Source organism: Haliotis asinina, chromosome 3 (assembly GCF_037392515.1).
Source record: "Haliotis asinina isolate JCU_RB_2024 chromosome 3, JCU_Hal_asi_v2, whole genome shotgun sequence".
NCBI classification, from domain to species: domain Eukaryota; kingdom Metazoa; phylum Mollusca; class Gastropoda; order Lepetellida; family Haliotidae; genus Haliotis; species Haliotis asinina.
In genome coordinates, this window is record NC_090282.1 from 15,203,945 (window position 1) to 15,231,145 (window position 27,201).

The 27,201-nt window shown below is 37.8% G+C and overlaps 1 protein-coding gene across 1 annotated transcript; it reads left to right on the plus strand.

Annotated features, from left to right (window-relative positions):
• On the plus strand, positions 1-26,886 carry LOC137277534 (uncharacterized). Its single transcript, XM_067809310.1, has 3 exons — positions 1-384; positions 21,134-21,277; positions 23,705-26,886. Exons 1-3 carry the CDS (start codon positions 180-182, stop codon positions 23,953-23,955), a joined length of 600 nt encoding a protein of 199 aa, XP_067665411.1. The 5' UTR covers positions 1-179; the 3' UTR covers positions 23,956-26,886.
• Positions 26,887-27,201: the final 315 nt, after the last annotated feature.

The window sequence follows — 27,201 nt, forward strand, 5'->3', positions numbered from 1 at the left end:
AGTGTCACGTGACAGGGTATTTCCTCAGACAACGCTGGCTGGTTTGTTTTGGTCTGACAAGTCCAACCTGTGAGTGTGTACGAGGGAGTCTGTGATAGAGTTTGTAATTCACGAGCGTCGTCAAATTAATTTATTTGAATTACATCTTTCGTGTCACCTACACTACAGAACAGTTTAAAATGGCGACTGTTGTGACGATTCTTGGTTTTCTTTGCTCAACACTGAGTGTGGCATTTAATGCGATTGCGATCGCCACACCTCACTGGCTTGCTTCGAGAGGTCGCTCGAACACTGATATCGGTGTGTTCCGACACTGTAATGTCGACAGTGGATATTGCGGAGATATGGACAGTCTGGGAGCCATCATCAACTCAAAAGATATAGGTGAGTGATATATACATGATTATAAACATAGTGTCAACTTACATGTATTGTTCAAGTGGTTCACTTGTCACATTGTATTGTCACAACTCATGTCAACTGTATCATGACGTCATGGAAACATGATATACAATTTATCTTTTAAGTAATGTTTACATGGCGATAACGTTATTTATTCATTTACTTAGAAAGCCTGTTTGTTAATATTTTTTTGCAAGTCATGCATTAATCCCGTCAGCTGTCCTTTTGACATGAATGTCAGTACAATTGTGTGGATCTGAATAACCAGTTTGGCAACGTTTGTGTTGACAGTGTCTATCACGTACAGTTACCATTCTGTGACAGGAATAACTAATGGTAAAAAATGGCATGTATAGTTTATCAGGATACAAAGTGATAAGTGGCTTTGACATATTTCACATATAGTATATTGACAATGAAAATGGCAGAATGTCCTTAACCTGCGCTAAGTATTTATACTGCTCTTGAAGTGTTAATATAGTCAACAAGTGAATATGGTGTTAAACGCTGAGTTCTTTGATATTGCCATGATAACACAGGGATATGCCAGGGGTGTGTATCCATATGACCAGCAGTGATATTGTGCAACATTTGTGTACTGTTGCCTCTCAAGGAAGGAGGACTAGATGGGTGTACATCTGGTAACCTCTTGACACTGATGTTCTGCTTCCGTGAAACAAGGCTTGGAGTTGGAGGGACACTGTTCTTATGGTACTTCAGTTTCCTGGATGAAAAATCAGATAGATTGCAAATTGTTCTATTTCAATGAATATTGAATCGATGTTGATTGATTTAATTGATTAATATTGTACTTCCCAACTTCTAAAATACAGTCATATCTTGTTAATCCGACCTCCGTTTATCGGCTTTGTCCAACGCTTTTGTTGGTAACAAATTGAATAAATATAATTTTGCCTCATATATTTAGCCTGACATCTTAATCTGACAGCATGCAGTGCAACAGGTATGTCGGTTTAGCGAGACTTGACTGTACTACACCAAGAAACATGAATCATTCATGAGGATTAACATAAGCAGGGTCACTAACAGACAGTAGCAGAAGGATAATACTTTAAAGGTCACATGCAACCGAAAAATCAAACATAATTAAAACACTTCTTCATGACATTTAACATACATTGCTGCATGTGAAAAAACAAAAAAACATCATTATAAGTGCATAATCGCGATTCAAAATTGCAATATTTAGCACTTGGGCTTACTTCTCTCGAAATGAAGCCCGGGAGACTGAACCCAGTCTTATCGGGTGGGCGTGCACTCAAGTGTAACGATGGCTTCCGATTGGCTGGTTCATTTGCTGATACGCTGAGGGCTTGTGTGTGTACAGAAATATGATCTGCTTGATGGGCATTTTAGAAGTATGGCGAGTCACAAGAAAGTAAGATTCTTTATAGATAATAACTTCTTTTATTGTACTTAATGTGTTGTTTCAGCATGGATTCATACACCATTGTCAAACCTAATCATATGCACTAGAAGAAATTGTTATCCATAAAGTATATAGAGATGTTGGAATTTGAAATACATGTTCTCTGAATTTGCGTTAACTCCAATAAAAAATCATCTCAGTAGAGATGGTGAACTACTGCGTGGCTGGAAGCTGTCATTCGTCCAAGTACAAAGCAGGGCTTGAAACTGACAAGAGTTTGTACCAGTTTCGGTCAGGTCCAGTCATTCGAGAAAAATGGATGTAGTTTGTTTGCAACCCACAGACATAAGAACATGCCATGTGTACATGTGTATGTATGTTTGCCTAATTACATAATGTGGCAGAGACACGACTTAGGTGCATGAGTCATAAATCAATTTATTTTGTTTATGGCGTATAGACTGATGGGTGTAAAGTTCAAATTGCATGTGGTTAATGATTGAAACTGTGTATTGCATATTATCTTGAGACAGGCAGGCAGACATATAGGTGTCAATAAACCAGACATTGAGCTTTCTCTGTGGCAGATGCTGCTTACCACAATCAACAAGTTTTTTTTACGTAACGAGTAGATTATTTACTTGTTTGTGTACACAACCAAGATTAGACTACTGCTCATGACCTCATACTCTGGGCATGCATACTGTTTCAAGCTCCGTGAACCTATTCATTGCGTCTGCGTTATGGGCGCAGCACAGCACAGCTGTTGAAACCATTTTTGGGGGGAAATTCAGTGAATCATTTGAACTCCTATTTTGCAGGCTTTTTTTTCATCTCATTTTTTTTTCAACTTTATTGGTTGAATTGGTATTTTTGATGATTTGTTTCGATAAGTGCAAACCAAAAGGTATCAGAATCTGCAAAGTTGTATTTTACGTTGCATGTGACCTTTAATGGGATGACTAACACCTACTGCTTCATGACTTCAAAGAAGAAGTGTTCACAACCTTCATCTCTGTTGATGGAAGGATCTGTGGCACCGAACACATTAAATCATGCATATACACCACTTCATAAAAACTACAATGACTTTAGATTAAATTTCTGCTCTCAGACCCCATATGTATAGCTGGATCTCCATTCTAATATAGAATTCCTGACCCAGTCCTAGTACAGTCTACAATGTTTCAGCAATGTTTGTCCCACAAATATATCTTTGGTATTTTTCAGTTTCTATGGTTTCTGGTGGTACAGAATTAAAATACAATTAAAGATCATTAATTCTTAGTGTATATATATATATGTATACTTTGTTTCAGTTCCTCAGACAATGAATAATTAGCAAAAATGTTACATGGCATAATTTTAATATTCATGTTAAATGTTATTAAAATATATTTAGTTTTGATGTGTTTTAGTTAAAAAAACTCATCACCATTTTGATAACAACAGTGTTTGCCCTGACACAGAAAACCTGTGTGTTTGATGCACAAATTATCTCAAACACACAGTGAATTTAAGAGCTAGCATCATTTTTGAAGCAGTGCTACTGGGCCCTAGGTTCAGATTATCTAAGTTTGTAATTTGCTGTTGTTTAAAACTACTTAGTTGAAGATTAGCCAGTTAACTACTCAATCCTGATTACATACCTGACCTGCTTTTCCTTGTTTTCTTTATCGTTATTAAACACTCACAGTTGATGTATTGATGAAAGTTCCATACTGAAATCGACTCCCCAAAACATGTCCATGACTCCCTCCCATGACACCAGGGAGTCATGATGATTCTTAAATTTTCATGTGTAGGGCAAACATTGTCACAAAGGACATGATGAATGTCACGAATAACAAATATAATTTTGAAAATAAGCTTCTGACAAGTACCTTTTGTGGTTGAAAAATATTCTATTACTTTGTATAAAGTATGAGAGGTAGGACTGCAATGTAGATTTTTATAAATCATTATTGTTGCCCATAAAATTGTCCAGTTGTTCCCACCTGCTTAGGCAGCTTTACTGCATCAGAAGTGACACTTAACTTGACCCTGGAATCCATAAACCCACCTCCAAACCTGTTAGACTTTGCCATAAATACATGGAGTACTTCATGAAGTGTTCATGATAACATCCCATCCATGTGAAACAATTGCTGCTGGACGAGATTGTTAGAAAACATGAATCTCTTATTAGATCTCCAGACTTATTGGAATAACGTGTGTGAGATGATTAGAACAGCGATTTATTGTCCCGTCTTGTAATGAAAGACAGGCCTTCTTGCCCAGATTGTCTGCTGTTTGATACAAACCACTGATTGCAATAATTAACCCCTCTGAAATCCTATAAAGCAGATTGATACACATTTTGGTGGGTGTGACGTTCTGATTTATTTTATCACATATTATATTGAGGCCACTGGTGAAAACTTCGTAAGATTCCAGTAAGACGTGATCTCTGGGCTACTCTGATGGGAATATGTTGGTTGGAAGCAGATAGTCTCTGTAGTGTAGTGTGAGACAGATTTGTTGATAGGATATGCTGCTTTCCACTTAGGCTGAGGCTATCTCTGCTGAAGTTGAATGATATTCAATATGTGAATCCATTTGAAGTAATGCAAGACATTGTTGAATTATGAGAAATATGAGGCAGACGTGGGGTATTTTGACTAATCATGGATGTAGAGTCGACTAGGTATTTATGAATGACAGTAAACAGTGTTGAGTTTGTGTTACAGACATTATCAAACAGTGCGACAATTGTACAGTGGTGTTCTGGAAAAAGCGGCTCACTTCATTGTGAGTAGTAATGACAGAACCAGGGAAAAAGCAAATGTTCTCATGGTGAAGGTGTTTAGAAATACCTTCGAAGCAAACTTATGAAATGTTTTGTTTAATTGTGAGTGTTGCTCAACGCTTTTTCTCCTAATACTGGGTAATGTCTCTGCTAGTATATCATTCCATTAGTCTGTGTGTTTGAATAAAATGCACGAAAGGTATCACCAATCGAGTCCATGGTGTCACAGGAATTGAAATAGTGCTCAGTATGAGTGCCGTGGCTTAGTAAATCTGCAGTTAGCACAAATGATTCAAAACCTGTTTTTGTGTCCCTTCAGTAGTTTATCTGTGCCATTCTCAATCTATGACAGTGCCAATGATTCAAAACCTGTTTTTGTGCCCCATCAAACTGTTTATCTGTGCTATTCTCAATCTATGACAGTGCCAATGATTCAAAACCTGTTTTTGTGTCCCATCAATAGTTTATGTGCCATTCTCAATCTATGACAGTGCCTACACAGGAAATCCTGTTTTTTATGATAACACGGTTTGTTGGTTAATTCCTGGAAGCAGAACTATTCTTGCAGTCAAGTTTACAGGATAATATGATATTTTCTGATGTTTTACACCTTGAATTGAAATGACAATTTAACTTATAAGTATACTTGGATCAAATTATCTGTCTGATGCCCAAAGGCACCAGTGGATAAAAGTTGGAATTCTATACCAGTGATAGCACCCTGTATGCTGAGTTTTAGCAAGGACATATAATACTATCTGTTGTGTTCATGGTGTTAGCACCTGATGTATTGGAGTATCTGTGGTTTATTACAGATATGTATTTACTGATCAAAGGTTGGCATTACTCATGCATAACTATATGAATAATGCAGAAGATGCTATTTCTCTGTAATAAGTCATGCATGCATAAAGCTGTTGTCAGCATGGTACAAATACAAGTCACCTGGAAAGGCATTTGAAGCAGAATTATAAGTGAACTGTTGAAAAAGTATGTTTTAGAGTTCACTTGGGTTATCAGGTTAGCTTAATGGTTAAAGTGTCTGCTCATCACCTTGAAGACCTGAGTTTGATACCCCACATGGGTAAAATGTGTTAGCCCATTTCAGGTGTCCCCCACTGCAGTATTACTTGAATGTTACTAAAGACAGCGTAAAACCACTCAACCACTCACTCACTCACTCACTCACTCACTCACTCACTCACTCACTCACTCACTCACTCACTCACTCACTCACTCACTCACTCACTCACTAGAGGTGACCTATTGGAGTAAAATGTATTGGAATATGCAGCTGTCAGTATGATCAGTATATGAACAAGGTGAATAATAACATGGATGGAGTCAATGGTTAAACACATCGCTCTAGAATTCAGTTAGTGTTTGTCTGTGTACTTACAACATTGCCTTTGATCCTGGCTTTTGCTTATTCAAAAAAGTAAAATGACAAAATAAGTAGCAATCTGTAGAGGATGTTTATTGTAAGGTTGGCGGAAGGAAATGAAAAATGTATTGTACTCCCACACTGAGATACTGATGGGCAAGTCAGCGTCTGAGATCAGACTTTGATTGTGTTCCTTGATGAATGTTTCCAAATCCTGTTTGTGACCTTTGCACCTGGAAAACAAGACTGAAGTACAGAGATGTACATGTTTCAGTGTTATGGACTGATGTACCATACCACTGGAACAAGTGCATGGTTCTTTAGTCGGTCATACAGACACTGACACCTATACATCCAGTACAGACCAAGCAAGTCTATGACAGCTGGCTGTTCCAGATTATTGCAGTTTGTGAAAAAACTAGAGTGTCACTGGGTTCCTTTTTATTCATAATGTTCATATGATCCAGCAGCTGTGTTTTCACTGTGAAAAATATTGTATTCAGTGTCTAGACATTAGCCTTGTGTAGTGCTAGTACAAAACCACAGTAACCGGATCAACATCTACTATAGTGTGGGAGGGTGTCATTTATCTTTAAAGAAATGCATTGTCACATGCGTTGGATGGAAACTGTTTAGTCCAAATGATTTATTTGTCCGCCAGCCTATTGTGAAATAATCTGGTGTGAAATTCATGTTAGTCACAGTGTAAATAACATCATTGGGAAACTTGGATGTGGATAGGATGGATTAATTCTGCCTCTTTTTCCTCTTTCCCTTCCTCCTAGATTGAATACTTTGTGATTATTGAAATCCTACATGTGCCTATGAGCTATGTTAAGAGAAAAATGAAAGGCATTCATGTTGGATTATGATAAATAACTGAAAGACTTATTAAGCAATAAATGTGGAACATTTTGAATAGTTATGAAGCATTTAAATTCCTGAAAACCAGAATACAGGCAAACATAACATAAATGAGGCTTAATGATTGATCCAAACCTATGTGGCTAGGTCATTTGAAAAGATTTCCGAAAGTCATGTAAGCATGATTTAGGACAGAGAGGAACGCACAAGAGTACAAGTTGTTTCAGTTTTTGAGTTTTACATTTGATGTGTGTAATGACTTCAAGTAGAATTTTTCAGTGTTAGGTGGTTTGTAATATCAGTGTATGAAATAAGCCAAAAACCCAGCCAGACATCAGGACTGGTAACTTTCAAAATGTTACCAACCCAAAATGGATTTACCCACACCAGACACAAAGATTTACTACATTGTATGGTACATCTGAAACTTTTACCAGACCATCAGGCTGACTTGCAGATTGTCAGAAATCTAGACTGTCTCGGGCATTCGGAGGACCTAATTTCATACACCGGTAGTATGTGTGTGCAGTTACATAATGTTGAAGCTGCATGATGACACACCGTCAGTATTCAAGCCTGGAACTGACATGTGACACTGACATCGATTCATGCAGTCAAGATATGATGACTAACAATCAACCAAGCTCCTCATATTACAAACATAGGTTGTTTGGGAGTCCAGATAGGTTTGTGCAAGGGTGTAGCTGTACAATCATTTTGTAATCCTGTAATAATGGATTCTGATCCACAGACTTAAGGTATTGGTGATGTCTTTGTCTGTAACTATCTGTGTACAATTATCGGTTTGCTTGTCGGTGACCCTGAAGAGAGGCTTGTGAAGAATGTCATTGAGCAAGACACTAGGAGGTTGAGCTGTTGACCTTTCCAGGATGTGGCTGGTTGGGAGCAAGCAGGCCTGCTCAAGTCAACAAAGACTCACTAATGAATGACAAACACCTGCTCTTTGCATTAAACAGGAAGAGGAGATATTTGTAAGGACCATAAGAAATATGGTGTGTTCTTGAAAAGATTGCCAATCTCTGTTCTGGTTCACTGTCTCTGGATTGGCTGATAGTAGAGTTGTCTGAGCTTGTGGGATATTGTGATGATTGATGAGATTGATTTTTGTACTCTTTTTTGCAGGCATTTCTTGTCAGTGATTAAATATGCAACCATGAAGTTGTTAATTTGTCAGTTTATTTATAAGCATTGATTTTCTATTGAGTTCAGACAGACACTGGTAGATATGTAAGTGATGAAGCATTCAACTGCGTGATGCACCATCAGCGCCATGAGTGTGAAGAATGTGACAACCCTGTGATGTTTCATTTTGTTGGGTGAATAACATGGCATCAATTTCATCCTGGTCAAGAACTGTACTTTCTTGTAGACCCATCAACTGTCTGTGAAGGCTCTGGATGCTCCTAGCTGTCTGTAATTGGGTGTTATTTGGTGGTTTAAACTGTCGTGGTCGGCTTATAGGGGCTAAGAGGGAGACAGGACTTGTTAGCTGAGCAGATTGATACTTGATCGATCAGAGAGATGTGATCATTGATAGGCCCAGAGGAGGATTAATTTAGGGGGGGGTTGTAGATGGAGGGGATCACATGACCCCTTGCTAACCCAATAGAAGTAGATAATGGAATTATTGTACTGATATTTTCAGTTTACTTCAGTGTATTCATTGGACTGATTGGTAGATGTTTTAACGATGTATTCACAGTCTATGCTGTAGCAGCCATGGTAGTCTGTAAATAATCAAGTCTTGGTCAGACTATCCAATGATCAACAGCATGAACATTGATCTAATTGCGATATGATGACATGTTAAACCACCCTGTGAAGTTACTGGCTTCTTACTTAAGACCAATTCTAACTTGGATCTTCATTGTTAGGCCTTGATAGAAGCAGTGTTGATAGAGTTCAGATAGTTTTAAGCTATTTTTATCGAACATCCAGCAATATCTCAACCGGGGACAAAAGAGGACACGAGAAATGGGCATCACACACTGTACCCACTAAACCTGGTCATTGGTGTGACAACTAGACGCTGTATCCACAAGGCTATCCCACAGTCTGTCTCGCAGTCCCTGTACTAGATTATTTTACCTCCAGCCTAGCCTTCCCTGCCATTCTAAAGTCTTAAATGCAGCAAACTTAGATTTCATCAGGTGCCAGATCTCTGGTCTCCTTTTGCAATTTAAATGAGTGTGTTTGCTACAATCAGACTTATATATATTCAGAGATTGGTCTAAGCTACCCCACTCGCCATCCATATCACTAATGAACTTAGTTCAGCCCTGTAAACATTCCATTTCACAATGGTTTTCAGCAATAAATGGTTGTCATCAGGGATCAGGTGATCAGACTAGCTGACATGACTTATATCATTATTTTAGTATCAAATTGCTTATTCTCATGTCAGTCACTGAATTGTTTTAGCTAGATTCAATTATTCACAGAGTGTCATATAGCGGGACATGATATTAATAACAATAAGTTAATGCAGCAGTTGAGATATAATTGGAATATTGTTCACTGGGTTGTAAAACATGATTCACTTATACAAAACAGCTGTAACATAACGATCAGAATATTGAAACCTGCTGTAATATTATATCACAGTGGCTACGAGCTTATGATGCTTTATATCCAGGTTGTGGTGAACACAGGCTTGGTTCTGTAACTTCTGAGATTGATCTGGTAATTATCTCACACACCTCCGATTCTCAGCTAAGGGAACATCTCAAACACTGGTTGGCATTTTTTAAAATATTTTTTATATAGATCCTGCTCTTGTATTGTACACCTGCAACATGTATGAAAGTCTTAAAGTATGTTTTATTGCACATGGCATTTGAATAGCTAACTCACTTTCAAGCACAAACCATGAAGATCTAGGTCATGATGATCATTAGAGCCCAGATTTTCGAAGCTCTCCTAGCACTAAGATAGTTGTAAGTTCATGTTAATGCATGACACTTATGACTATCTTAGCACTAAGAGAGCTTCGACAGTCTAGCCCCAGCAATCCAAGCTTGTTGAAAGCACTGATTCTTGGTATCTTGTTGTCAATCTGGCTGACTTGTGTCATTAATGTCATGGTATCTTAATTGTGCAGACAGTGAGTGTGTGAGTTTAGTTTTATGCCACACTCAGCAGTATTCCAGCTATATAGCGGCAGTCTGTAGATAATCGATTCTGGACCAGACAATCCTGTGATTGACAACATGAGCGTCGATCTGCGCATGTGTCAACCAAATCAGCGAGCCTGACCACCCGATCCTGTTAGTCGCCTCTAATGACAAGCACAGTCACCTTTTATGACAATGTGCCGACAAATGCACATGATGTCAGTAGGGGTTTGCCAGGACCTGACTCCCTTGTTTATGGGCCACTGTCATATACCTGGAATACTGCTGAGTGCAGCATTAAACAACTGGACTCAGATACAAACTGAATGTAGAATTTTAGAAACCACCCCTTGAATGTTCCAAGCAAGATTCAAGCCCCTGATTAATGATCAATCTTCCATGCTGCCAAAAAATCCCACACACTTATTACATACCACAAAGTAAGTCATTATGACATCCCATTACATTTCTTAATGCTGCTTTTGGTAAAAAAGACAAAAAACCTTTCTGGAACCATAAATGAATTGTTTCTCGGGGACTACAAATAAATTGTTTCTCTGGGAGTACAAATAAATTGTTTCTCAGGAAACAAATAAATTGTTTCTCGGGGACTACAAATATATTGTTTCTCGGGGACTACAAATAAATTGTTTCTCTGGAACCATAAATAAGTTGTTTCCCTGGGACTACAATAAATTGTTTCTCTGGAACCATAGATAAATTGTCTCCGGCAGATTCTTCATGGTAACTGTGCCAATCAATGGCTACTAGTATAGGGGCTGAATTACATGTGATTAGTTTTTTCATTCTTGATAGATTTGGTCGCATTTTACATTAACATCAGAAAGATTTATGTGTCCTACAGGTTACGCAACACCAAATGTTTTCCCATAGACTTCTATAGTAACCTTATACTTTTTAAAAAATTATCAAAGCTATTCCATGTACTTAAGGGGGCAGTGGGGTATTCCAGTGCTTAATGCGTTTGCTCATCACTCTAAAGACACAGGTTCAATTCCTCAGATGGGTACAATGTGTGAAGCCCATTTCTGGTGTCTCCTGTAGTGGAATGTTGGTAAAAGTGGCGTAAAACCCACTGTTTAAAAAGAATGCAAAGCTTTGTAGCTGTCTTTCTGAATGTGAATGAAGGGGCTGTATGGCAACCTAGTGCTTTTAGTGTGTTTTCATCATGCCAATATTTTTCACTCACTCACTGAGGTGTTGACCCAGCTCTCCAGTCACTGCTAGTGACATAAGCAACTGAGTGATCTCCACAAGACAGACATACTTTGATGCTGAAGAACAGTGGTACCTCGACTGACTGTGAAAACTTGGAGTGTGTTGTGATTGCTCTTGGAAGCTTGATTGCATTGATAGCCAGGCCGGCAGAGGAAGTTTGCTTTGTCTAGATCAACACACTGTGATTGTACATGGCAAAGTTTTGATACAAGTGTATGCATTACAAAAACAGTGGCCATGTTTCCTCATGAAGAAGGTTCCACAACTACAGACTTGGGCTGGGAAAAGGTTTGATTTCTGGTTTCAACTGAACTTAGAAGTGTGACATCGTTGAGTGGAACACTACTGCTGACATAAAGGATTATTCATTATGTAACTGGGGTAGCCCAGTGGGTACAGTGGTCTCTCATCAGGCCAAGAACGTGAATTCTATCACAGAACAAGGCAATTGCACTGGTTTGGTTTGTTGGTTTGTTGTTTAGTGCTGCAATGTTCCAGCTATTTGGTAGTGGTCTGTAAATAATCAAGTCTGGACTGGACAATCCAATGATCAACATCATGAGCATCAATCTACGCAGTGGGGAGATGATGTGTCACTGTAGCCTGTGTTTTATGCTGTTATAAGAGGGCTGTAACAATGCATCACACTATCAGTGGATTGCAATTGTTGAACCTCCAATGGCATTTCGTCGGTGGTAGAAAGGAAAACTATTGATGCATCAGTAGTTAAGTAAATAACTTCCTTTGATAAATTTGCTGCACAAAATAAAGGATGTTTGGACTTTCATCCTCACTGAGTTCTGTTTTAACTGCTTTGTTGATCTGACATTCAAGTTTCTTGTCACTCATTATAAAATACTATAGCAATAATATGTTTCAGTAGACCATCGCCATCGCAAGAGTTGTCTCCCGTTAAATAGTCACCCCAGCTTACAATATCAGTTTTTGGTTTGCTTGTCCCAAGCTAATTTAGAAAGGGAAGCTGAGTTTTCAGAAATCTGAATAAATAGGAGGTCACAAACACAGCTTGTTGCTGGGAACACGACACTCTGTCCAGGAGACAAACACTTACTTTGTATACAAATCATGTGAATGGCAAAGACTGCAACTTAGACAGAATATGATTACGCTTTTTGCAAACACCTCTTTTCTGTGATTAATTCATGTGATTTTCACTGCAAATTTGTCTATTACCACAAGTGGACTCCATCTCTATGGAAAATCAAGAATGTTTTGTCTCTGTGGTTGGTGTTTAGTGTTTTACTCTACTACTGATCTACCACTTCCTCTTTAATCACAACACAGATTATCTCAGAATATGTCTTGACAATGACTGATTCCAATCATTATAAAATGATCAGCGGTGTGAGGTAATGTTGTCAACTATATACATCATGTCTCAAATGTTCAATGTCTGTGGGGATTTATGTGTATTCCCCATTGATGTTAGGGTTGATGAGATGTTCAGGGTCCTTGATGAGATGTTCTTTATCCAGATGCACATTATTCTGCCTGGTCCTGAAGGAGGGGAGTTTGGGATTAGTTTGTGTTTTACTGATGGGTAGTACCGTTTCGATTTTGTCTAAAACTTGAGTGTGCAAAATGAGTAGATGAGCACTGTGTTAATATTGTGACTCTGGTGATAGTTGTCTTGCATCTTCAAGCTTAGTGTTACTGATTGCCAGGGTTGATATCTGATTATGGAGATCTTCTTTAGACAAAGCAAGCTAGCAGGGTGACTTTAACAGGGAATGAACCCATTTTTGAGTTTTGTAGCATCATCTGATGGTCACATTTTCAGTCAAATTAACTTTAATATATGACTTTTCAATAGAAAACAAAATACTATGTTGTACTATATTAAACCTTTTCCCTATCTCTAGGAACAGGAAGTACTTCAGAACATACATGGCTTGAACCATTATTTTTTGTTAATTATTGGTATCTACTTACAGTGAGGCTTCAGGCTAAATGGAATTTTGAGTAGATTATGTTAGGATGACTGAGGTTAAGTTATTAAAAATACTTTGCAAGGTAAGTAACGAAAGTACAAACAATTTTTTTTTTAATTTTTTTTTTATCCTCTTATAAAATTTAATGTACTCTTTACTCTTGAGTTTAACCCAACTGATTGATCAAGTGCATGGGTTTTAACATGGCAGTATGAGGTTTAGCAGCATGTTGTTGTACAACTGTAATATTATGTCATCACAAGAAAAGGGACTACCTGTGAGTTCCTCGTTATCAAGAGAGTGTCCAATCTCCCTAATGGCCCCAGGTGCTCTGCTGACCACAAAGTGCAATCAGTCCAGGAATAGATTGCCTGGTGAGGACATGGTGTAAAGTTACATAACCATGGGAGGTAATTACTGTGGGGTATGTGTGAAATGTAAATTATGATTGGATGCTTTTGGCAGGTTCAAGAAGTGCAGAGGGTGAGGTAATAGTTTCATAACACCTGCGTGCTGGTGCCTGTTGGGCAGAGAGAGGATAAATATTGTTGAACACCCACATATAGACCAACATCAAATAGTGTTAATGAACATACAAAAAAAGGAACAATTTTCAAAATTCTTCCTAACATATACTAAAATAGTGCCCACAGCCTTTTTCATGTGCACACTACCCAAGCCATGAACTTGAAGCAAGTAAGATTACAATGGACAAATCCTGGTTGAAAGGTGCCTGAGAGAAAGGGAGATCACCCGAATACATGTAGCTACTTTGAACTTACCACACCTGTCACATCAGGAGTGTTAGAATGGTTAATAGAGCTTGATTCATGCTTGAAAACGGGGTAAGTATCTATATATATCAAAATGGTGCTTTTGTACAATAAAGAAGTTGATCATCCATAAAGACTTGTCATTCATAGTTCATTGTCGTTTGGCAAAATATCAGTATTTATGAGAAATATACGAAAACAAATTATGTATTTCTCTGATCTGGCTAGAGTAATACATTCTTTTAAGCAACAATCATCAGATTTCGTGGCCAATGTTTAACTTTGTGTCACATTCAAAATGGTATTCATGGTACCTACTAACATATATCATAATTGTGATATGTAACTAGATCTTGAAATTGAAACCACTGGCATGGGTATTAAATAACCGATATAGGTCAGAGAGATATATAAGTTATAGCCTGACTTGTTATCTTTCAACGCAGGCATTATTTATCAACAAAATGTTCACAGGGGGACAACTGTTGGTACACTGGAATGCCAACAGAGCTTGGAGGCATGTGTTGAGTAAACAGGCCATGAAGGCTTCCAAAATCAACTGCAGCAGTGCCAGTCTACAGCTGGTGACAGGCCAGGACAACCATGGTTTATCAGTTGGGACAATGGCCTTGATTCATACACAGTTGTATGGTTAATTAGGAATGGTCCTCACAGGTCAACACCTCTAACTGTGACCTCTCGGTCCTATCTGTAAGAGAGTGTCCTTACAACGTTGTGTATGGTGTCCTGCGGTCCATTCATGATGACAGATTACATGAGTGTAGACAAATATAGGGTGAATTATAACAATAATAAAGCTTATGGCTCTAAGGATAACAACTTCTTGTTTATTGCATAGAGTGACATTTCAGAGTAGATTCTCCAACTCTGGGCACAATACCATTTAGAAACTGTTCAAATGTTATATATGTATGTTTGGAATTACACTTTCTCAGTTATGTTATTTTAACCCACAGCTCCAGTGTCACAGAATCTGCTCTGAAATGTCGCTCCGTGCAATACACAATGGGTTATCCTCCAGAAAAATGTGTGTTTTATCACAGACTCACCAACTGAGTGCTGATCAAACAATTCTAATTGTTACAGATTTGTTATTGATTATGTCATGAACATTAGTTTACGTTATTGGCAGCAAATGTGAATCCATCCTCGATATCTCCAGGGTATACGTTCCGAAAAGTCTCCACTATACCCTGGACGCATCTACGGGTCGGCCCGATAATTGTATTACCTCCCTTTGCTGGCTCCGCATTCTCACAGTAGCCAATCGGCAAGGCATCCGTTATAACCGAACTTGCCAGTGTCAACAAAGGTAGCAGTTGCTTCTGCGAAGGTTTGCTCGCCGTGCGACTCACAATTTGAGGAAATCATACAGGCAAATTTATAGGTCCGAAACCTTTTTAGAAACATGTGCAAGAAATCCCCTTTCAGAGAACCTGTGCATGGTTTGTTTGCCAAGTTTAATCGGTTAGAGAATTTGAAAAGCGAAAGTGAGTTGTGATTGGTTCGCTCAACTTCCCAGCGTAGACACCTGATTGGATAAAAAGCCAGCCAAGGGAGGTAATAAAATTATCGGGCCGACCCGTAGATGCGTCCAGGGTATAGTGGAGACTTTTCGGAACGTATACCCTGGAGATATCGAGGATGATGTGAATCCTGCTTTCCTCCACGGTGAAAACAAATATATTACACAAATATTATCTAAAATTTGTTCTGAATCATAGAAATATGCCGTACAACTGATGGCAACATTGAATTTTGCACCTTTAGTATTAACTGGTGATGAGGATATGTATGTGAGTGTAGAAACCTACAAATAAACCAGACTCAGTGTGCCGGGAAAATCTTGTGTGAGGAGGAAATGATTTGAAAGCTTCCAAATTTGGACTGTGACAGGTAACCAGGATACCCAGGATTGATGGGTCATGAGTTGGACTTGGGTACCCATCTCATTGCCCAGACCTGTTATGATCATGTGACCAGCAGACACTGCAAAACAGACTAATTAGACAATGTAAAATGGTTTTCCTGCATGATTAAATGGTTGTAATGCCTTTGAAGATTTAGACATATTTACAGTCACTTTTTTTTAGCGTAATATATGGTTAAGATATTGAACGACACAAAATTTTTGTCCCCAAGCTGTAGAATATATTGCTGTTTCCTACAAATTTGTCATGAATTAACATAACTGGTATTTGGGTAGGGTAGGGAAATATGGTGTTGGGTGACTTGGTAGAAAACCTCGACCCATCCCAGCCCTAATCCAAATACTGTTTCAAATATTCTGCATATCACTCTTATGCCCTTGTCAGGAACAGAGCAAGACAATGAATTATTCTGTCCCTGCATTAATATGGCCGGCTGCTTACGTCATAGTTGATAAATAAACAAATGTACGTTGTCACAGCTGTCTCAGCAAGAACTGCTAGGCAGACATTATTCACTTGAGTCAGGTGAAGCTGAGTGGGTGAAACACATTAAAAGTACTCTGGGAAAATGTTATAAGTGTAAAAAAGTTTGTCATGGTTATTTTAGCATGGTCTCCTGTTGTCATGGAAACAATAGAGATACACTACTGATACCTCTGTAACACTAGTGGTACGCTACTGTTGTCATGGCAACACAAAGATACACGACTCATCCCTCCGTTAACATTGAAGGTACACAGTTGTTGTGTTGATGACACTACAAATACGCTGCTGTTGTGATGACTTTGGTGGTACACAACTGTTGTCATGGTGACATAGATATATACTATTAATCTCCTATTAACATTGAAGGTACACTATTGTTGTGTTGGCAACACTACAAATCGACTGTTGTCATGGCGACACAGCAATACACTGATAATCTGTTAGCATTGAAGGTACACTACTGTTATCATGGCAACACAACAAATACGCTGTAGTCGTGATGACACTAGTAGTACACTACATGGCGACACAGAGATCCACTACTAATATCCCTCCATTAACACTGAGTTATACACTATTGTCGTCTTGGTGGCACACAATTAACCCTTCTGTTAACGTTGAAGGTACGCTAGTGATGTTTTTAAGGTATGCTAGTGATGTCTTTGCTACACTGTACAAATACACCTAGTCTGTCGTACAGGCCCTGAAGTATAAATATCAAATAAAGCCCATGCAAGTCTAGAAAATGTGGCAAGTCCAGATTTCCATAGTCTGAAAATGAAGAAAGTCTCAGGGCTCCATTTCATTATATTATTTTTTATCACTATGGACGTTTTTTCAGTAAAATATGTTCATTTTAGAGACTAGCTGTTAGTCTGAAATACACCCTTGTGTGGGTGATACCGATCAGGTCGACTGCTGCTGTCACTATAGGTACACTGCTGCTCTCACAGTCACACTAGTGATACAGTACTGTTGAATACACTTTATAACATCCCCACTGACTACTGGACATTCACCTCTAATGGGGCTATCAGTGCTGACAAATTAAGTTAAGGTTCTTAACCTGAAGCCGTTGACAGCAAGTCTGTATATCTGATAGTTTTATTGTCTGCCACTGTCATCATTGCAATGACGACGATTAACTAAGTAGGGGACATTTCGGAAGTATAGGTGATACCACCAGGTCTAGGCAGAGTAAGCTTTGCATCCTTGACAGTAGCCACAGACAGAGAGTCCTACCTCTGTGTGCCCGATACACATGTAAACAACAGTGTACACAGTGTGCTAACACAGATGGTCAAGTAGTATGATCATTGTTGATTTGATATATTTGACAACAGACATGCATAAAGTGTTACTAGGACATATGGATATGAGATAGTTGGTGCAGGCTCACCTTGTGTATAGGGCACCTTGGCCAAATCAACTCCTTAAATTTCTAAATTCCCAAAAGTCCAAAGTTTCAAATTTAAAGGAAACACAGGTTGAGGTTAATGTAAATTTTCTTTGTGTGACTGCTGATTGGAGGAAAAAATCTGAAAGCTAAAAAGATATTCATTGGATAGATGACTGGATATGGCATGGAAACAAATTCTGTTTTGTAAAAATATTTTGTTACCAGTAGTATGTAGAGATGTATGTGACACAAGATATATACAATGTATTGCCTACTGGGGATGTAAATACATGTAGACATGCTCATGATATTAGGTAATATTGATTGATATACACTGAATACTGAGTTATACAACAGTGACTGTTATGAAACTCATGTTTTACTAAATAATGCCTTCATTTTGCCTGTCATCTGGTCATTATCCAACATTTTGCAACAGGATGTTCTTGCTAATCTGTATACCAGCATAAATCAAATATGTGATTGATAAAAGCCTCACAAACTCACTGATGTTGTTTTTGAGTACTGAATATGGAAACCTAGACTTGCACAAGTCTCTAAGGGAGTCTTTTGAGTCCAGGGTCCCGTTTCTCAACGCTTAATGAGTCTGTATTAAGTATGGGAGTTACCATTATCATAGTACTAAGATCACTTTATGGAATGGGGTCGTGGATGAGTAAACACAAGACAGAATCTGGTGACAGTGAGCACCAGACATGGGCAATGTTTCAGTAGGATTTTGGCAATCAGTCAGAATCAGTCATTAGACCAGCATAGCTAACTTAACCTTTCACATGGGCTGAATTGAAGACTAATGTTGAATGACATCATGCAGCCTTTAACAGCATAATTTATTGCTGATGAGATGTTTCCAGTAAGCGTTGCATTGACCTTGGATGCTCTGTGTGGATAACAACTGCCATACTTTGCCATACTCTGGGAGCATTTTGTCCTTATTAGCTATAATAGCAGTAACAGTGCTGTTCAGGGCCTCATCATCTCTGGAAGCCCTCGGTCTGTTCAGTGATGTCTGACCTGAGGCTTCTGCAGATAACCAGGCCCAGAAAATATGTTTTTACCAATCAGGGTGAGCATAACGAAACATGTAAGACCCCTTGCAAAACTATGAATAAAATACTAGATGAAAAAACATTTCAGTGCAGTATTTTGTTAAATGACAATTGAAAGTTGGGTGAAAATGAAGTCCACACTCCCCTTTTCTCAATAAAGTGCACCCCACCCTTTCTCAAAAAGGTGTATCTGCCCATGAACACCCCTCGGTTTGGTCATTCTACATCAGACCTTTGGCAAGAGAACTGGAATTAGTTGACCGTTGTCTGTATATCGTCAAGATTGCCAGTATAGCTATCAGGCCATTTCAGTAGTGGGTGTATAAGTTGTCAGGGGCTATACATCCTTTCCCTGGCAGTAATTCAGCTTCAATATTGATTTGGTCTAGCTGTGGTCAGTCGGTCAGTTACTAGCCCCCATATATCGAACCAACTGAGCATTGCCAAACTGAATATGACCTTTGAAATGGCCATTTCTCACAAAGAAAAGATGGCATGCTCCGAATCCAGCTGCTTTAGCTGTCTATGTCCTCTTTACAATTATTTTATGGACTTTCTCAGGTTTTGATGGATGAATGACAAATTTTATAGCCCGATTTCCCCTACGTCGAATAATTTTCACCATTTCCATCATACTCTTAAGGCTACTTTCCCCATGAGTAAAATAACCATTTACCACAGTAAACATATGTCAAGTGCGAACTTGATGGGAATTGTCTACTGTCCATGCTGAAGATTGATTTTGGCGCTTTACTTGGAGACACCTCATTTAATGTTAGAATGACTGGTTATTAACTGACGATAGCTGTAAAAATATTGACAGTTTTGTTTTGAAAACTTATTATCGTCATTAAGTAAATTCATGATGGATTCTGATTAATGATATGTAGTCTCCTTGGACAATTATCTATAACTTTGACAATAAACGGTATTAGTGAATTATGGCTGAGAACAATCTATGGTAAATGTTTTAATAAATCCAGTGTAGTATTGTAGTGAAAGTTTAGCATTTGAGAATATACAGATATATATTTAAATGAAAGTACAAGTGTTACTTTATTTATTTCCAAAGTTTCACCCACAGTGCTTTAAATATTGTGAAGGAACCTGGCAAAATTATAGGACCCCTTGTACTTTCATGTGTTTCCTTAATTTCTTCCATGAGAATATATACAATATGTGTTATTGATTAATGGTGGCCCCAGTGGACAATCCACCACACTGTCAAAATTCCACAATACCATAACATTTATTACTTCGGCTGAAATCAAGGGCTATGTATTCATTGTAGAAACTAGAAAATTTTTAAAAAATGTTTCGTTTGATTTGATACCTGCATGACCATGATGAACATAAGACTTCTCCAACTGACATATTCAGACTGAAACAGAAAAACAAGATATAAAATCAATTATATAAGTAACATAGTTAAACGCAGTTAGATCCATTAGCTGTAGATCGTTAATCTGTCATGCCCCTGACTTTATTAGTATGAAAATATCACATTTTTCTTCTCTCTTTTTGATTAATGAGGAAATAAATCTTTTAAGAGTCAAATTAATCACAAATTTTACAGTTCACAAAAGTTCAGGCCAGAACACACACTAAGAGCACCTTTCTTCTGCCCAGACTCCCTACTGAGAACAAACCAGCCTTGTGTCTTGCATTACTTGAAACTACCTTTACTGTGTTTGCAATCATTAAAACTTGTTGACCTGTTAGACAAGTCACTGTATATGCTAAATGCATCCAATGTCTGTCAACTATAATTCACTTTAAGGTGTTAATAGCATTTCTCTGACCGTGGCTGCTGTAAATAACTTAATTTTGCTGAATTTAAAGAGCAGGAAATATTGAATGACTATATGAGATTAGTTTTAATATCAAGTCAAACTTAATAAAACAGTGATTGATACCGGACACAGTGTCTTTAAAACCTTGCTCACCAAATCCTCATCTGATTTTCAACATGGCTTCCATTGTAAACAAGATCAAGCAGGCCGAAATAGTCCTAGATGGTTGGCCTGTCTGACCTGTTACCCCTTGGTAATTCAAAGCCCAAACAGTCTTTGCTTCAAAGAGAAGGCAAGGTCTAGGGACCCGTAGCCCTTCAAAGAGAGTTTCTTTCTTGTGACAGACTATTTGAAAGTGACACTGTGACCCCAGTAAACCAAACACTGGACTTGGAAAGTGTTTTGGACATGAATATTTCTTTTCTGATGGTCGTGGACCCACCATGGTGACATTTATAAGGTTCCTCCATATGTCTTGTGTTTAAAGATCTGTTGTGTGTGTTCCAGTGTGGTTCCGGACTGTTCAGGCCACTCTACTGCTGGGATGTGTTGGATCGCTCCTCGGACTCATCATGTCCTTCCTCTACCATATCAGATTCTTTGAGTCTCACAGCGGATTCAAGTCTCTCACCATTGTCAACATCATGACACGTGAGTATCTATTATATTATGTGGGTATTTATATGGTGCTGTAGTCTATCCCATCTATTGTTGATGCATGCTCAAAGATGTTTTGTTTCCCCTCGATCATTGGATGTCAATCTCAATGGCTCATCATATTTTCAATCTCAACTCCCTGGGGATGATAGAACTCGTGCAGCCACTTATCACACCAAGTTAGTGTGGATTTCCCATCCTTACGAAGTACATATTCACATGTTCAAGTTCCTTCCTTCAAAATAGAGTATGGTGAAGAATTTTATGACATCCTACTATATTACTTGGGTTATTACTGACAGCTGATTATCACCTTGCCATAGGGTAGTGCATATGTATGATCAATTTGCCACAGGGCTATCTATATGTATCATGCCATATGGTAATATATATGTGTTATCACCTTGCCATAGAGTAGTGTATGTGTATGATCAATTTGCCACAGGGCTATCTATATGTTTCATGCCATATGGTAATATATATGTGTTATCACCTTGCCATAGGGTAGTGTATATGTATGATCAATTTGCCACAGGGCTATCTATATGTATCATGCCATATTTTAATATATATGTGTTATCACCTTGCCATAGGGTAGTGTATGTGTATGATCAATTTGCCACAGGGCTATCTATATGTTTCATGCCATATGGTAATATATATGTGTTATCACCTTGCCATAGGGTAGTGTATATGTATGATCAATTTGCCACAGGGCTATCTATATGTATCATGCCATATGGTAATATATATGTGTTATCACCTTGCCATAGGGTAGTGTATATGTATGATCAATTTGCCACAGGGCTATCTATATGTATCATGCCATATGGTTATATATATGTGTTATCACCTTGCCATAGGGTAGTGTATATGTATGATCAATTTGCCACAGGGCTATCTATATGTATCATGCCATATGGTAATATATATGTGTTATCACCTTGCCATAGGGTAGTGTATATGTATGATCAATTTGCCACAGGGCTATCTATATGTTTCATGCCATATGGTAGTATATATGTGTTATCACCTTGCCATAGGGTAGTGTATATGTATGATCAATTTGCCACAGGGCTATCTATATGTATCATGCCATATGGTAATATATATGTGTTATCACCTTGCCATAGGGTAGTGTATATGTATGATCAATTTGCCACAGGGCTATCTATATGTATCATGCCATATGGTAATATATATGTGTTATCACCTTGCATTGGTTGATATATGTGAATCATTACATTGCATTTTTCATACGTTTCCCAATGTAAACCTGAAACCTATCTGGCAGAGGCTTAAAATGACCTGACTACAACACTATGACATACTTATTGTGCCTAAACTTTCACATGCATCTGTTTCAAATACTATAGAATATACTGACTACATCAATGCACCATAAATCTGATGATTGGTAACTCGAGTTGGAAACTATGATGGTGGCAGGTTGGAGCCTGATACTTTTTCATAATTTGAACTGAATAATTTAAGTATGTCCAGACCAATTTTATTTCATGTTTTTCAGATTTTTGGCCCAGAAAACCTAATAAAACAAGTAAAAATATTATCATCAATCAAAGTAATATTTCTCCTAAATACTCAAAGTATCTTACTTTTGGCAATTCGTGAAGTGTACATGGGGCAAAAAAAAAAAACAGTGTAACAAACATTTCTTTATTTTGGCCAATGAAAATATCTGGATTTTTTTTTTGAGGAGTGGGGGGAATAATTTCTGTTTTTTTTCATATTCTTGAAAAAATACAACAGGCAGATCCGTAAAACAAGAAATAAAATTGGTCTGGCCTTATGTCCAAATGTGTAAAAAATATCAAACCATGCTGTTTGCTTTCCTGAGTGAGTGAGTGAGTGAGTGAGTGAGTGAGTGAGTGAGTGAGTGAGTGAGTGAGTGAGTGAGTGAGTGAGTGAGTGAGTGAGTGAGTGAGTGAGTGAGTGAGTGAGTGAGTGTTTCAAACCCACAGAACTCTGCTGCGCCAGTGTACAACTTCCATGTTGTATTTAGTCATCCAGCATCAGCATACTGGATGAAAGTCTGGGATTGCTTGGACTTCACTGATCAATGGTGTTTGAAGCACCTATAAAATATACATTATTTCATCAGTTGAGGTGTCACCACTCCCTGAAATTGCTCATGTTATATATGTTTCATTTATGTTGAATATTATTATAGTTCAGTTATAAATAAAGGTTAATTCAATAAAAATAAATAATGATTGAATCAAGAACTTAATGCTCACTGTCCAGATATGTATGCTGTTGAAGAAATAGATTTGCCAGATGTAAAACTTTTGTCAGTATCAAGGCCTACACACTTTAGTTCACTCCCACACCCATATCAACACTCAAACACCTGCCATCACAAGTCACATAGTTGATAAGCCAGATCTAATTTGTTTGCAGTGTCCATCGAGCTTGTAGCTGTTGTTCTATTCGGCCTGGACTGCGAGGACATGTTTGGCCTTGACGGTCACAGAGTCACCCTTGATTGGTCATTCCACATTGCCATTCTGGCGCTATGCTTCATATTCCTCTCCATCATCCTCCACGCCATGGAGGCGAGCCGTGCTGCAGACCTCATCCGCAACATGCAACATCGCCTGACAGTGTGGACCACACCCTACACCCTGTTTGTAGATCAGGACAATGCCTAATACTATACGTAAGGTTAATTAAGGGGATTAGGGTTTTTGGTATGATTGCATACACACATTTATACAGGTTTACTGTATTGAGTTTATTTCTACTAATGATGCAAAACTTATCTGCAATACATTAAAGGCATTGATATGTTTATCTATCACAGTTGTTAAACTTGTTAAATGGGGAGGGCTTTTACAATCGTGAGAATTATTACATTTTTAATCTCATTGTCACTTTGGTAGTGGGCTCATTTTTGTAAATACGTTAGTTATCAAATTTGGAGCTTATATCTAACCAATCTGGAATGAATGAAATATTTGTCATTATATGACTAACCACTTCTTTTGAAATTGCAGTTGTCACCAACATAATATGGAACGTTTATTTTCTCTTGTTTATGATCTTAACTTGTCTGTTGTAAATAAAAATTGATGGTTCAGATTGAAAGGTTTGGTAGAACTTATTTCCAGAAATATGACTTCATAGTATGCATTATATTTCTATGTTTTTCATGGAAAAATAGGTAATTCAAGTAACTTTATTAATGTGAATCAAATCGCAGACTCAACATATCAATCTGAAGAAACGGTAGAATCTTTCATCATCTCTCATGAATTATAGTGTATGTCAACAAAAATACTGCCATGTGTTAGACTGGAAAGAAATATAATCGTATTAGTTTGTTACAATATTCCTACAAGCATTTATCTCAAGTGCCTAAATATGATTCAATATGTCAGTATATTGAGCATTCATCTTCGAAAAATCAAATCGTTTTTCAAGAATGCTTAACATGTTAAGTTTACCCATGTGGAAAAGACCTTCGGACTATGATGTTTCATGTATTTTCGACAATATATTTATTGCATGTTTTTCTTGTTTTCACTATTTTAAGATCCTTCCTTCAGTGTGGATATATGTGGTGCCTCAGACTTGTGGTAACATTCAGCTGATGTCTGAAAGCAAAAGTACCCTCCCTTTGGAAGGAATGGGTACCAGTAGGATTTTATGAGTGCTTCAATGTCTTCTTGTTGCTGTATGCTCTTCCAGCTCAATTCTGTTTTTGCTTTAACAAATGTTCTTCATTCATACAAAAGAGAAACTATTGTTTGTGATGATTTTTGTGTTGTGTTCTACATTGTTAAACAGAGGTGCACAAATATCATACACAGTTGAAGTAGAATTTATTCACAGACATTAATGCATGGGTTTTGTTTGTATAAAATTTCTAAAGTTGTTACATAGTGATCACACACCTGTTACAAATAACATGTATCTCCACCAGAATTGCATTATTTACATTTTTACACTCTACATATGACATTGTTATATTATGAACTAAAAATATTCGCCGTCTTCCTGTTTTTACAACTTTATCAGTTTTAATCTTTGGAGGAATCTGTTTTCAGATCTGATTCTTAATAATCATAACACCAAAACAGTGGTATTGCATTTTCCTGTATCATGTTTGGACTACTCTTTTTTCTGGTTATCTTAATGTGATAGTTTAGCATTTAGCCCATGTATTAATCCATGAGAGTAGTGTTGAATTAACCTGTTTCATGTGTGGACAAGTGGTAATTTCTGTCCAGGGATATTGTCATGACCAAAGAATGTTTTTTCAGATGAGTCAGGGTTTTCAGTAATCCTGACCAGCATTAGGTGACTTCAGTCACTGTGAATGTCCCGATGTCTCCATGTATATACTTGTACATACATGTCCTTTTGGGGTAACTTGTGTGGAATCATATCATATTTTTCTTCCATCAAATATTTTCATGCAAAATTGATGTATTTATTGCCTGGTTGTAGTTAGATCAGTTTTCAATATTCTGGTGCAAAAAATATAAGACATGAATGTAAATATTCCCATGTATGTCTGGAGCTGAATACAAAAGCATAGGAAAAAGTCAGGAAGAGAGGAAAGGACCGCTTGTAGTTTTAATTTTTTTTTATGTTACCTTATTTGTTTCCATCAGTATCTCTCAACTAGTACTGTTCATTGTGGCATTAAATGAACCTAACTCACTATTGGTACAGAAACATTGGAGACAGTACACTTTGCCTCTGTGATTGGAAATTTGAATATTATTTTTTATAGGCATGTTTGATAATATTCATTGTGTGGGTTTCGGTTTGTCAGTTAGATATATGAATATTGTGAATACCAAAAGCCGATCTAAGCAGGCATGTGAGGTATATGGCTGCAGTGCTGTCGATGAAGGTCTTCGTATGTGCGTACATCTGATAAAATGTTTTATGAGTTCGATATAGTCAGTGTGGGAAAAAATGTTTATGTTGCTACGTAACTTATGAAGTTCCACTCATCAGTTACGTCACACATCCAATGGCTCATGTCTGCGAATACAGCATGCCTAGGGTGAACCACATCCCTACAGCCTAGTCCTACCTGTATTGCTAAAGCACTAAATGAAGCAAGTTTAGACTCCTAAGTTGATGTCTGAGTTCCTGGTCTCCCAGGGATTTCTTTTCAGTTTAGATGGGTTTATCAGTTACAAACAATATTATGTATACATATATTCAGAGACTAAGCGTTAGCCTACAGCTTGCCAATGAACACTGTCGGACATTTCTCAGGCAGTGGTGACTCTGTGCCGAAATACAGGCGGTGTGATCGGGTATTGTATTTTGAGGTGAAGAAACATGCAAGTGGTAGGGGTACTGTTGCTGTCGCAAGTACTTGTTAAGGAGTTGAGAGTTGTGACTGCTGACGTGGAACTTGACACCTGTTGCTTTCTCCTCAAGACTTGCATCCTTCTTCAGCAATCTAGCAATAACTCTCACACCTTATCACCAGCTTTGAATTTGTTTTCTTTAGTGATATTTATATGTGCTTCTTCAGATACCTTTGTATTTGAGGGAAAACAGCATGAGAATTTCATTGTCATTTGAATTTCCTAATAAACTGTTAACAACTGAAATTTGTCTGTGATAATTTTTTTTGCAAGTATCAATGATGTGGTTTAGATATTTCAAACAGACAGTCTACACACGTTATGTCTCCACATAGGGCATTTCACAGTAATAGCCTGCTCACTAACCATGCCCCAAGGCTGAATGCAGGAGCCCAAGAAGGTCAGTTTTTTCATTATTTTTAAGAAAGTAACATTTAAACTATTAATTTTTACCATAGAGACTTTTGCAAGTTTACTTTCTCACACACACACACTAAGAGTCATGTCTCAACAAATCACATTATATAGTAATGGCCTTCTCATACACAGTAAAGGCCATAT